This window comes from Artemia franciscana, chromosome 10 (genome assembly GCF_032884065.1).
Source record: "Artemia franciscana chromosome 10, ASM3288406v1, whole genome shotgun sequence".
NCBI classification, from domain to species: Eukaryota; Metazoa; Arthropoda; class Branchiopoda; order Anostraca; family Artemiidae; genus Artemia; species Artemia franciscana.
The window spans coordinates 39766906-39781865 of NC_088872.1; the positions used below are offsets into that span (position 1 = coordinate 39766906).

The window sequence follows — 14960 nt, forward strand, 5'->3', positions numbered from 1 at the left end:
TAGAAAAAGAAATCCAACAAGTTTAAATGGAAAAAAACATTGGAAATCTTTTGTATTTTTTTTTTTTAATTGGTATTTCTGTCAAGGAAGTCTCTCGTCCCTCTTATGACATTTTTTTTGTCAGAAATCCTTTGTAGATATTTTTTTTGAATCATCAAAGATTATTAAATAAATTTAGAGTTTATCACCTTTGCTTGTCATTTTTTCCCCAAACAAACCTTTGCAAATAGATAAGACGGTCATGTAAGGATTCTTTGCACTATGTCATATATTTACCTTAAAAGCAACAGTGAAATAAATATGAAACATAAGAGTAAAATGCAATTTTGTCTCAGAGTAATAAAAACGTATTGCTGATTCAGCTTGATACAGCGGAAAATTTTGTAAATTCGTTTTTAAATGTGGCATTTCAAGTTCTCTTGATCTGATGGCTAAATGAGACGTCTTAACATTACACTTCGTAATTATAGATTATAAACTAGAAAGTGCTTGATTGAGTGTATTGATTTAAGTGTATTTCATTAATCCATTTTCCTATTTTAAAGCCTTGGAAAAAGATACTGGAGCCAAAATCATTATTCGGGGCAAGGGATCTGTCAAAGAGGGCAAAGTTGGAAGAAAAGACGGTCAACCTCTTCCAGGTGAAGATGAGCCGCTGCATGCTTACATCACGGCATCAAGTGCTGAAGCAGTCAAAAAAGCTGTCGAAAAAGTAAGTTCACCTAGACCTTATGTCTGCCAAATGAACATTTTTGTAAGATTCCTAATTGTGTTATAAGGCAACACTTTTTGTTTCTTTTTCTTCCTGATCTATCAGCAAAATAGCTTCTAAGATTGATAAACAGAAACATTTAGGGCAAAAAAAAAAAAAAAAAAAAAAAAAAAAAAACAACAGTATTTTCCCATTGATCCGAAAGTTTTGCCATCCACTGTTGGGAGCCGTAGTTTTGCTTGTGTATTTTGTTTCATTATCTGTGTCTGGGATTGAAGTAGAGGGAAAGTATTACAGGTGCTTCCTAAACTTCAACAGTTTGGAGTCTACCCTTTGGTGTTTTCATGAAAGTAATGTTAGAAAGCTTGTCTGTAGCAAGAAAATCATCTTCTGGGCTAAGACAGACAGACATATTAGTTTTTTTTTAAAGCTAATCAACAGCCCGTGATGTGTCCTTGATACATATATTATGCTTAATGATCGAAAGTGTCGGGCTAAGCTTGGAATTTAATCGGCACTTAGCTGCAGAAAAAGGAGGATCGGCCCCTAGTCACCTTTTCAAGAAAATTGAGACTGGTACCTCTCATGGTTCTTGTTCTAGAAGGTTTATCTTTCAAAAGGTTGGGATTTTTTAGAACTAAAGCTTGCTTGTATCTGGACTGTGAAGGTCAGCAATCTAAAATTTCTTAGGCAAAGTGACATTGGCTTTGCTGCCTAATGAATTTCAGTTCTTGAGGACACTTCTAGGGTAAACTACCGTGGAAGTGACCAATCGCGTGTGGACATTGTGAAGGAATTGACAATTTTATTAGACTTTTCCAAATCTGTCCCTGGGTTAACTGTATGTCCTTGGTATGGGACCTCCTTACAATTTTGCCTTATTCTTGGCGGCATACAGTGGAATTATACGCGGATTTTCAACCTGTTTGACCATAGGACCTAAGTGGCCGGCGGCACCTCTATAATCCCCCCCGCCAATTTGAATTTTTAACAGAAACGTAATCTTGCTACTTCAACTACAAACCCCATTCAAAATCCCTTTACCTGCAGACCTTTTTATGCTTTTTAATGAATAGTTTGGTTTAACTTCGGGTTTTACGCGGCTCGTCTGAACGGCTTTTTACAGGAACAGTGCTTGCCGTTGGAAAAAAAGGTCCATAGTTTACTGAAAAAAGTTTGGTGGCAGCACTAAAGACAGCAGTCCATGTTAAAAGTAATTATCCTTTGAATATTATGCTGAGTTTGTAAAATTTTTCATATTGCAATCCGATACAAATACAAATACTGTAGCTCTTATGTTCCAGGTTCTAGGTCCGAGAGGTTCCAGATTCGAACCTTAACTTTAGCATTAATACAAAAGAAGAAAAAAAAACTAAAAAAGATAAAGACTACAAAAAAAAAAAAAAAAATAAAATACTAAAAAAAAAATAAAAAAAAGGGTACAAAACTAAAAACTAAAAAAAGGTAAAAACTACAAAAAAAACTAAAAAAAAACAACTAAAAACTGAAAAAAAAACTAAAAAAGGAAAAACTGACAAATAAAGGAGAAAAAGAAAACTAAAAAAAATTAAAATAAAAAAAACTAAAAAAGGTAAATGTATTCAAGCCGAAGTAGCTGAGTTGGTAAAGCGTTATGTTCCAGGTTCTAGGTCCGAGAGGTTCCAGGTTCGAACCTTGGCTTTAGCATTAATACAAAAGAAGAAAAAAAACAACTAAAAAACAGGTAAAAACTAAAAAAAAACAGGTAAAAACTACAAAAACAACTCAAAAAACTAAAAAAAAAAAAGGGTAAAAGCAGCAAAAAACTAAAAAGAAAAAAAAAACAACTAAAAACTAATAAAAAAACTAAAAACTGAAAAAAAAAAAAAAAAGGAAAAAAACTGAAAAATAAAGGAGAAAAAAAAAATTAAAAAAGGTAAAAACTACAAAAAAAAAACGAAAGAAAAAACAAAAAAAAATAAATAGCTAAAAAATAGGTAAAAACCAAAAAAAAAACTAAAAAGGAAAAAAGAAAAAAATTTATTTCATCATATACCAATTCAAAAACGAATGTATATACAGACCAGGACACAGGAAATATAAATGACGACCGGGACACTCAAAGAGAAATTACAGACTGGGACACCGGGACACAAATGACGACTGGGACGTGTGTGTCGACTGACGTCATGTTTGTGTGTCGACTGACGTCATGTTTGTCGACTTTAAATGACGACTGGGACACAGGGACACAACTACAACGGGGACGCCGGGGGGCACATGGGGATATATAAATGACGATGGGGACACAGGGAATGTTTGATTAGCAATCACCATCAACAAAGCTCAAGGGCAATCATTAGAATAATGAGGTATAGATCTGAAAACGGATTGTTTTTCTCATGGACAATTATGTGTTGCATGTTCAAGAGTCGGGAAACCTGACAATCTATTTATATGTACAGACAATGGGACAGCGAAGAATGTTGTATATTCGCAAGTTTTACGTAGTTAAAAACATATTTATATATATATATATATATATATATATATATATATTTATATATGTATATATATATATATATATATATATATATATATATATATATATATATATATATATATATATATATATATATATATGTATATATATATATATATACATATATATATATATATATATATATATATATATATATATATATATATATATATATATATATATATATATATATATATATATATATATGTATATATATATATATATATATATATATATATATATATATATATATATATATATATATATATATATATATATATATATATATATATATATATAAATATCTATCTAAACACAGTTTTTAAGCTTAGCAGTATCAGACCAAGTGTAGGGTTTATGTTTTTGGGATAACAATCTCCTGTAAAAAATTGTCATCCTGGCAATACTTGATTTATAGCTTTGCTAGTATCCATTATCGCTTTCATGGATTTCTGATTTGCTACGAATTTTTTTTTATGGGTAAAAAATATCTTTATTGGGACCTAATCCTTACTATCGTTCAATAAGTCTAGTAGCGTTGGGAGACAAATAATCGGTCATATCCTTTGGATCAAAGTAACACAATATTTAGCTTGTTTACATGATTATTTTTTTAAAGTATGACAATTGATTGGTTATGAAGAACGGAGAACAATAAAGTGTGTTTTAAACAGAAACAGTATATTTTGAGACTGTCTTTAAGGAATTTATCATCATTTTGTTTTGGAGAAAAGTTGTTGGGATACATTATTTTGAAAGTTTTGATTGGTTGACTTGACAACTACTGTGTTTAATCGATGACGAAAAGTACTAAAGAGTACTCAAAAGAACTGAAGTACTGAAAAACTTTTAAGTTTATTTATGCGGTGTTGATTTTTATGAAGCCAAAGCTTAAGTAAATATGTGGGCCTATATTTATTGGTTTGGTATTGTCACAAGATATATGTTCTATGATTCAGCTACCTTAGAAAATACGTGACGTAGAGATAAAAACCTGTCTTATAATCTGGAACAGTTTGCGGGGCCAAACTATTTAGAACTTATTGGGAGCCGTTACCGTAACTTGTAGAGCTTTGGTGAGATATCGTACAAACGACAAAAAACTAATAGTCGACACTTACTTTCCCAAAAATCGTAGAAAAACCGTTTAAATTTTCCCGTTTCGTGTCGGAGATAGAGATATTTAGACTTAATAAAATATATAATTTCACGGTTAGAAATAATGAATCTTGTTTATTCGATGAAACCAAGCGGAATTTTCTTAAGTTCAGAAAATGGGTAGTCTCTAAAAATGGTCTAGCATATCTGCTAGGAAGCCGTTAAAAATCAACTACAAGGAAACAGTGATTGAGCAATTTGACAGATTTGGGAGTTCCCAGTGGTGCTACATGATGTAATTGAAATCGTTGCTGACTCAGAGGAAGACTATTTATGCTGTTGGTACATTGAATAGGCTGCGCTTTGCTAAAAAATTAGTACAAGATTATATTTGTCCTTATTTTGAACTAGCCTCTCGTTAGTTTTTTGAACTTTTGATGGATTCGAGATCCCCTATTAATTTTTACCAATATTCAACGAAATACCGTTTGAGTAATTTGGCAGATTTGTGTGCTCACTGTGGTGCTGTGAAAATGAGTTTTTTTTTTCTCTGGGGCGTTCAGTCGACGCTGAGGCTCGCAAAATGATTTTTAAGATATTGAACGACTTTAATGCAACATCATTTATTATTCAGTTGTGGGTGTCAAAGAGCGCCTAAATAACATGAAAGAAAAAAAATGAAACAGTTCAAATAAAATCGACATGACATCTCTTCCTCCTAGAAAGGTATTCAATTTTTGTATGACAGTTGCATAGGACGTTCTCTGTGCTGATTTAAACAGGCTTTTTAAATTCGTAGTACGAGCATTTGATCTGTTTTAGGTTAAAGAGGTGATTCGACAGGGCATTGAAGTTCCTGAAGGACAAAACGATTTACGTCGAATGCAACTGAGGGAGCTAGCTTTGTTGAACGGCACCCTTCGCGATACTGATCAACGCTGCTCCAATTGTGGTGCCACTGACCACAAATCATGGCAGGTAAGAAAGAGATTCGAAATTTATTTCTCTGTCTTATTTAAATTTTTTCAATTGTCGCTAATATTGGCAATAGCAAAATCATCTATTTTTATTAGTTTGTTTTACACTAAACTATTCTCGTCTTTACTTCTGGTCAACCAACCTAAATGAATTGAAAAATAAATTGTTTCACTTTTTCTTAGTTGTCAACGAAATCTCTAGTTGTCAATTTAAGTTGGCATTATTTTGGGTGAAGTTTCAAAACAATTGACCAGCATGCACCTTCAAAAAACATGTTTGTCCTGGCGTGGATGACTGTCTTCTATAAATACATCTAGTCAGCTTGTATTATAAAACTCCAGGTCTTTCCAATTGTATTTGCGCAGAAGAAAGCGGGAGCGAATAGGAAGCACTTCCCCCAAGTCAAAAATGTCTCACTGAATTAAATTCATTCAGCCTTCCACACGTGGGGGCTCCTTGTTTGTAAAAGAAACTCAAATGGGAAATGAAACAGATTCAGTGTGGAAACTATTGGTGAATTTTCTTTCCTGTGTATTGGACTAACAGGGTCAATACGGAATCCTTTGTAAACTGAGTTGGAAGCGCGAGGGACAATAATGGAAGCGAAGAAAGCCCATCAGAAATTCTGCGAAAATGCGGTTTTCCAATGCAAGAGCACAAAAAGGACTATGACAAAGTCGTTGGTGTTGCAAAAGCGCTTTGGAAGTGTAACAAAGAGGGGCAAGAGCGTCTGAAGTTCGCAATCTACAAACCAGAAGAGGTAGCAGACTGTGGAGGTATTATTCCATCGACAATCACGGCTATACTAAATGAAGGCTGTAAGAAGTTGGACAGCATAGCCGAACAGCTAAAATACTTCCACTTCCTTGATATAAACCGTTACAGACTACTACCGATTCGCTTAACCTACAAGTTGAAAAAAAAATTGAGACTCTCATACATACTTGAACTACTTTCAAATTAAAACAAGAAAATCGTCTTAGAAATGAATGGTTTGACCCGGAATAATTTGCGAAAAAAGTGATTCATACGATTCTCGGTCTTAATGGGATTTGTGATAGAGAAAGGTTTTTGGTGCGGTGAAGTTCTCCGTTATTTAATTGGTATTTTTGTCTGTTTCTGTGTTACTAATGCCTACGCAACTACCAGTGAGGAGACAGAGGTATGCTGCGCGTAGCTCCCAAAGCTGGTTGCTTTCTTGATAACTGACTTCAGGAATGATGCCATTCATTATTGTTTCGATGCTCAACCAGAAAAATGCACCGATTTATTATTATACTTAGAATAATATATTATATATTATAAATCTTGTCACCATGTTTGTTTGCTTCGTCATCCATTGTCTTTCTGTGACATATACCAAGGGAGGTATATGAGAAAAGGGGCATAAATTCAATTTAAAAATTCTACTGTTATAAAACCTTTGCTTAGTTATTTTGAGAACATCCACAGTCAACATGTAAAATTTTAGTTTATAAATTATCAAATGGAAATGAACTACCCAATTTGATTTAAGAAATTATTTACTTAGCTAATCTCAGAAAGGGCCAGGGGCTCAAGAGTGGTATATAGCGAGTTCCCCTTAAATTAAAATCAAGTTGGTGGACTGATGAAAAAGTTAAGAGACATGCCATGGCTAATTGGAGGAAAAGTCGAGACAGATAGTCTCAGTGAGAGGCAAAGCTGACATAAGCCTTTTTTAGATTTGTATAAAAGTGATGTCATTTCGCTTGTTGATAAATGGTCTATGATCCGTCCATCCTAGGGCAGAACTAATGTAGATAATCATGGAATAAGGACTAGGTGAGGTAAAGTAACCATTACTTTAGGGTAAATGGCAGGCACAGGCCAACCGTTTGACCGTATCTCTAACGGTCACTGCACTTTAGTATTGTAATTCAATTTATCTTTATTAATATTCTGTTGAGAAAAGCACATGGTCAAACGGTAGTAATCTTTCTTCTTCTTTTTTCTTTGGTGTTTAACCAAGTGAAGTGCCATATGCCTAATGTTTGTCTTTTGTTTTAGTGTCAAGACAAACCTAACGTGACTCACAATATCATATGTACAATTTGTGGTGGTGCAGGGCATATAGCCAAGGATTGTAAAGTGCAAAAGCCACCTGGAGGATTGGCTCTGCCGTTTGATGGTGGAGATAAAGGCAACATTGACGAAGAGGTAAGTTAAAGAACCTCTTGCAATAAATTCTAATGAAATTTGATGAATTCCAATAGTTTCTGTTAAACTCCAAATTTCTTACTATATGTTCTCCATCCTAGTTGGTATAGTTAAGTAAGGGGTCTCCGACTATGGTAAAGGATTTGTAGCTCTAAAAACAATTACTCAATATGTCAACAACCAGAACAAAGGTAGCCTAAAAATTGAGGACACATGTCCGTTATTAGAAATTGTGTGCTATACTTGTCACAGAAATAAAGTTTCTTTATGTGTATTTTTTATATATTATCACACGCTGTTTCATGGAGTCTCTTAATGCTCATTAACTAAATTTTTATCTTTACTGTGTTTCGTTCCAGTCTCGATGAAACCTTGGATATCACTAAACTAACCAGAATTAGTCTTTTCAAGGTCTATTTTTTATGAGGTTTTGCTAGATTATGAGACATAGATAATGAGGAAAATGGAAATGCATTATGTAGGAAATTCGATTAAAATGCAGGTCTTGTTAGCACCTAATGGGATTTAGCCAAAATGAGCTTTCAGTTGAATTTGGTCAATAGCACCAGGTACTTCTCTATTTTGTCTGGGCTGTAAGTTCTAATCTTAAAATACCTGACATCGTTTTTTTTTTATTATTATCCTAATTTGAATGTCTTCTCTTATTCTACCCCTCAATTACTAACAACTTTCATTACAAAGCCCTCTGAGGTTAACGCAATGCATGACCTTGTCAGTTTCTTGGTAGATTTACGTCAAGTGTCGCCGGTCCTTGAGGGAGAGGGCCTTGTAAGAAGCATGTATGAATCGAGAGTCTCCAGAGTTTCCGCACTTCAACTTTTATTGCGCTTTTTTCTCTCTATTACAATTTTGAAACATTTAGAATTTACAGATTCATCCATTGAAGTTTGTTTTGTTGACACAGATGAAGTTTTATTTCGAAACTGTTGTAAATAATACAAAGACTGTAAATTCCTAAAATTTTGTTCTGCATATGCTAGTTAGCCTCATATCTCGACTTAATAATGTGCAGGTGTCTGTAATGGGGAAACGTTAAATTTTCATGAGTATCTTGTGGTTCTCCCTAGGGTATTAAATACCTTGAGCACTGTGTACTGGGTGTCTTGTTTTTTCTTAACTCTATTAAAAATCTTATTAAATGCTGGTCATCGTGGGAAGTTTTCTGACGATTTGACTGTGAATGATGGCTCTACCAAATTAAATAATGAACTTGGAATAGTTAAACTAACCTTAAGAATACCTAAAAGCAGTATGATACCCCCCCCCCCCCCTATATAGATAACCTTTTTTGGGGATAATAGCATAGATAAGATAAGATTTATTGTAAAAAGCCTGCGGGTCATAGCAACACATAGTACATTCTACAAACAGCTCAGGAACAAAATACAACTTTAGATAATATCAATGAAGAAAACAAAAAAAAAGTAACACAAATAGATAAAAAAAGAAACACACCAAGGTCCAACATTATAACCAACAAACACCAATCATAATAAACCCTCATCCTGTAACAAGCCCTCATCCCCTCAAACATAATTCCCTATGTTTAATCCCTAAACGAAGAAACTTTCACAACTGTTTAATAGCACGTGCGTTCCTCTCAGCCATCCGCTCAATTAACCAGCATTCACTCCCAAACACTCGTCCAAAACATTCATTCCGCTACTCAGACAGCTCTTCACACTCGGATACGAAATGAAATAAATTCTTGGTCACACATCCACACATAGGGTAAAAATCGGGGCTAGCCGCCAGCTTAAACTTTCCCAAAAATTTCTTTTTCTCCCCTAAATCCACACTATTCCCTCTTACCAACAACAAACTCTTCAAGTCCTTTTTATTCAACCCAAATTTAAAATAGACCTCCTCCCCCTCAACGCTCTTTAGTTTCGGAGTAAAACCTCAAAGGCATAGATTGGTCCTTGTGAGCTTGCCACCCTTGGATTTCTTGGTCATTTAGGGTTCGCTGGACTTCCTTCCACACTGACACGCTTTCATCCGTTGGGCCTTTTCCTTCATTCCACATCTCCGAAAGACCACAAAGGTTCAGTATTTTCCTGACCTGATTTGGCCACGAATCACTTCAACCGTCCTTCAGGCTCTCCAAATCAGCTGACTTAAGAAGCCGAGCTCTAGGTAGCGTGATTATTTTCTCCCAAAATTTCACCTTTCTAACCAATCTTACACTCCTTAAAGTGAAAAGTTCCGAATCTCCTTTTAGTACCTCTGAACTAAATGAATCCTTCAAGCCTAAAATTCTCTTAAAGTATCTTCGCTGAACTACTTCTTGCATAGCTGCTTTAGCAAAACCCCCAACCTCAGAACCCCAATGTAGACTAAAAGCTACTTTTGTCTGGAACATTCTTTTCTGGATCCTCATGTCAGCTAGCTGACCTAGATTACTTCACAAAGCATATTTATTATCCTATTACCATTGGATGTAAAGAAAAGGGCGCCTCGAAATAGACTGACACAGTTATGTCGACCTTTACGTACAAAAACTCTTGTATGCTATTTTATTGTAAACTTTAAACTGATAATATTTTTTCATCTTTTAAATTATTTTTTGTATTTATACTTAGTTCATTATGATATGTTGTATCGCGGTGATTTTCAAACAACATTTTTTTTTTTTTTTTTTTTTTTTTTTTTTTTTTTTTTTTTTTTTTTTTTTTTTTTTTTAAACGGACACCTTCTGTTTTCGGAAGTTCCTATTAGAATTTTCTTATGACGTATCAATGCTAGTTTATATTTTTTTTTTGCGAATAAGTAATATTCGGTTCTATATTTTAGTTCGCTCTTTCTTCCAATGTCTTTACCGTACCTTAGATATTAATCCACAGTGAAATATCAAGGCTGTTCTTTGGTGTGTAATAGACCAGGGAGAAACATGTGACTATGAATATGGGCAGAGGATGAGGGTTTGAACTTGTAAGTTTTTCTGAAGGGAAATTTATTGGCAAATTATAGCGTATCGGTACGATACCCCCATATCGGAATTGGCATCGGTCCCCCATATCGGCCGGACCTTACTTGATATGTATCTAAATAAAGCACTTGATTATTTTATTTCAGTTTGCGTTTCTCAAAAGTAGATGTATGGTTGCAGGATTCTTTTATCGAGTTAGTGAAAATAGTAAAAGCTCTGTACAGAAGGAACTCGTGGTCAAAATATGTTTACTACTTTTGAGTTTGAATTTTATGTACTGGTCACATTAGTAAAATAATTGACTTCTTTTAAAATTCAAAATTGACTATCCTACAAGATAGGTTACTAACAGCTTTCTTTAAGGCTTCGAGTACAAAAAGAAAGAAAAAATACAAGATGCCGAAGAATCGAGGTGGAACCTTTGACGCTAAACAAGATTTCCTTCGAAGTTTGCTAAAAAAAAAAGAAAAAAAAGAGGTGGACTACAATTAGTTTATTTAGTATAGTTGGTATCATTTTGTTACAAAGAGGCTAGGCGATTAAAAATAATATTTGGACATAAAACCCTTTTTTTTCTTTTTCAGTATATGTCCTTGATGGCTGAACTTGGTGAAACGCCGCCCGCTGTTAAGACATCGGGGATGGCTGGTCAGCAAGGTGTACCTCGTTTCAGTGCTAGCAATTTATTTAATCGTCCTGGTCCAATGAAAGCAATCGGTCAAGCTACATCTGGTACTTCTTTATTAGCTAATCCTCCTGCTGCTTCAGCAGCTGGCATGCTTCTGAGAGGACCTCCACCAAGTGGCCTAGGAGGCCCTCCAACCTCTCTCCTTAATACTTACACTGCTCCTCCCCCTCAGATGGAACCTTGGAAGGCACCAAGATTGAAAATGGAGGAAGGAAACGTTCAAAGACCGTCGTTTGGAACAAGGCCACAAATGCGTCCTGGTATGCCTGGTGGCACTCAAGGTAGTCGATTTGCTCCTCCTTCACGTCCTGGTGCTCCAAGTTCTTTCCGTCCTGGGGCTCCAGGGACTCTACGTCCAGGAGCTCCAGGTGCTCCGCGCCCTGGTGTTCCTGGAGGAGGAATGAGTCAGCGACCTCTACTGCAAGGATATGGTTCGTCTTCCACTGCTTCCCAAGCTGAAACCCAAAAGGTATTAAAATTTTACATACTTAATTACATTTTCCCTTACGAGTGATTTTTTTTCCGGATTTTCCTCTTAAAACCCTCTAGTGCAACCGTTAATCATAATCATTTTAAGTACACTAGTAAAGTTTAAGAGGAAACAACCTGAGACACATTTTACCTGATTACCTGACAACCTGATTACATTTTCCCTTACGAGTGATTTTTTTTTCCGGATTTTCCTCTTAAAACCCTCTAGTGCAACCGTTAATCATAATTATTTTAAGTACACTAGTAAAGTTTAAGAGGAAACAACCTGAGAATTGATATTCACTTCTCAGGTAAACTGGAAGAAAGAGTTGCTGCGCGGTATTGTTCAAACATTTTCTTGTTAGGTCTTTGATTGCTTATTTTACATGTCAATTCTTCTGCTCTATTTTACCCTGGATGCTCACTTGGGAGGCACATATGCAACCATGCAGCAGCTGTTTATGCAGCAGCTCTAGCTGCTATGTATATTTAAAACAGTGTCAAGCATTGAACGATGGACGCTTTATCGTAACAAGAAAAAAAAGAAACCATATCGTACCACAGCTTTTTTGTTATGAGGTAGCCATTAAGCCTTATTTTTATTTTTTTTTTCTAAGTTTATTCAGTAATAAATTTGCAACAAAAAACTTCGTCATGGTTTCCTCCATAAGGCTAAAAAAAAAACAGACGAAATCCAATCTCTCACCTCAAAATTTTCCAAAATTACAAGCTATGCAGGGGAATAGTGCAGGATTTCAAACTAAAAAAACAAAACAAACAGAAACACTTCAAAAACTGAAATAATCCTATTACAAACATTTAAAGCCAATCTAGATACCAACTCCAGGAGAGACATTCTTTGAAATTCTTTTTGAAGATGTCCAATGAGTGGTAGCTTCTTTGACAGCGTATTCCGGATCATATAACAAGCTATTAAAGGGTTGAAGTAACGGAGTACGGGAAATCTGTTAAGTTATTGAAAGTGCAGAGATGAAGTACAGGATATCAGGAAGGGGGTTCTAGAAAAGTGAAAGATGCACATGATTGAAAATTGAGATTTCAAATCAAGCAAGGGTTTAAATTAAGAATGGTTAGTTTCTTAATAGTCCTTGCTTTTATCAATAAGTTTTGAAAGTGGCTTCAGTGACAATAGAAATGTTGACATCCAAATGACAGAATGTCAATTTCTCCAGGGGACTTGTCATCATCCATCTATCATTCAGGGGACTTGTCGGTCATGTGTCAGTCCTATAACACGGTATTCCACCTGAAACAACAAGTGGCCATGCCTATTAGGCTTAGGTCACTTTTTGCAAGCAAATTCAGTCCCCCATTTTCCATACAAGTCCAGTAGACATTGTCCATCAAGAGTCAACCCAAAATCAATCTGATCATACATCCCTTTCTATGACTATCTACCTTAGCTCTGCCCTAGAAAAATCTCCCTTGCAGACTCTACAATAAAAAACTACAATTTATACGATTTGCCTCATTCAGTTTGAAGTACACTATCAACGAGTCTGTTGATTTTTGAATTAAAATCAATTTTCTAGCATCAAGCCATGGCTAATGGGAAAAAAAACCGAGTGAGAGGCAAATCTGACATAAGCCCTTTTTTTAGGATTGTACAAAAATGATGTCATTTCAGTTGTTGGTAGATACGTCTATCATCCGTCATCCAGGGGATTTGAATTAAAATGAAGTTGCTGGCATCAAGCCATGGCTAATTGGAGAAAAGGCCAAGACAGATAGTCTGAGTGAGAGGCAAATCTGGCATGAGTCAGTCTCGAGTTTTGAAACTTGAGACTGAAAAATGCTGTAGAAAAGAATTCTAAGAACCAACCCTGGAAGTATGCGTTCTAGCTTTCTATTACAAGTATTCCGTGTCTCCTGGAGACTTTCTTGATCAGATCAATATGATGCTTAAATGAAAGATTTTTCTTCAAGCAAGATCCCTAGAAATCGAACTTGACGATGATTAGCTCTACTTGAAGAACCTCTTAATACATGTATTCCATTTTCGTCAAGACCAGCTTTTGAGACTCTTGAGAAAATGATGAAGCATGACTTTCCTATTTTGAAAGTAAAGTAATTTATATCAACTCCTCGATAAGTCTTTTAAAAGTGATGTCATCATTGAATAAAGTTCGGACTCAGCTCTACCGATTGTACCAAGAGTACTGTTATCAGCAAAAGCAATAACTGCATCCGTAAAAGGTGAAATCCTATCGTTGTGGCAGAGACTGGTTGACAAAGGCGAAAGCAAACCGCTAGCCACATTAACAAGGTCACTAACATAGATTTAAAAAAGTATTGGGCCAATAACAGATCTTTGCAGAACGCCAAGCTCTCTTCGGAAGGATTAAAAAAAGTGAATCAACTGAATCAAGAAGTGAATGTAAATAATTCATGAGAGTTGCCATTGCATGCTCAGTTGAGTGTTTTGCCCCGGAAATAAACTGAAAACCTCGAAAAAAAAAATTAGAATTAAGAAAATCGAGAAATTGAGAATGTATGGCCTTTTCAACAAGCTTTTTTTTAATGTGCCTGGTTCTTATCATGTTTGTTTGTTACTTATTTGCTTTTTTCTTGTGTAAGAGTTTTGTTTTGTTTCTATCGTTTGTGATTCTGAGATTATACTGCATTCTGAATATTACACTATTTGTGACCACAGAAAAATTGAATTCAAGTTAACTGTTCAATATTATTAGACATGAACGATGAAACTAAACTATTAAATTCAAGATTGAGTAAATTCAAGAAAATCACTTGTACAAGTTGCAAACCAATTATAACTTCTTTTTTGGAGGAACAAGAATTTCAACCACAGCAACAGCAGCAGCACAAAAGCTGGGGCTCGTCCCTCCTTCAAAGACCGTCGGGTGTTCCGCCGCCTCCTGGTACTGATTCTGAATCCACTGCCCCGCCACCCCCGCCTCCTGGTGGCATGATGCAAATGAGTGGAACAATGATGGGCCAGAAGCAGCAGCAGTCGCAGCAACATCAGCAACAGAGCCAGTATCAACAGCAGCAGCAGTCTTCTCAGCAGAGCCAGTATCAGCAGCAGCAACAACAGCAATCGGTAATTTGTTTTGTTTTTGCTTCTTTTTTTTACACCTGTTATAGTGAGTACCAAAAGTGTTCTGTGGAACCCTGTGATTACTTGAGGAATTTTGAGGTATTCATGAGGGATGTGTTATACTCATATTTATTCAATATATCAGTTTACTTAAATTAATGCTTCTACTCTACACATGTATTTTACGATGAACAATAATGGCTAAGATTTATATGCTTTTTAAAATGATCGAGGTGGGTTACCCGGTTTGAAACTCCCCTTCTCTCCCACTCCGAAATTTTTGTC

The 14960-nt window shown here is 35.3% G+C and overlaps 1 protein-coding gene across 1 annotated transcript in view; it reads left to right on the forward strand.

Annotated features, from left to right (window-relative positions):
- LOC136032181 (splicing factor 1-like) overlaps positions 1-14678 on the forward strand; it is a gene marked incomplete at its 3' end in the record, with an annotated part of 33327 nt that extends 18649 nt beyond the window's left edge. Inside the window, 5 exon segments of the mRNA XM_065712375.1 lie at positions 546-712; positions 5154-5309; positions 7338-7487; positions 11022-11594; positions 14406-14678. Of these exon segments, the coding sequence (XP_065568447.1) occupies positions 546-712; positions 5154-5309; positions 7338-7487; positions 11022-11594; positions 14406-14678 (1319 nt within the window).
- Between the last annotated feature and the right edge of the window lie 282 nt (positions 14679-14960).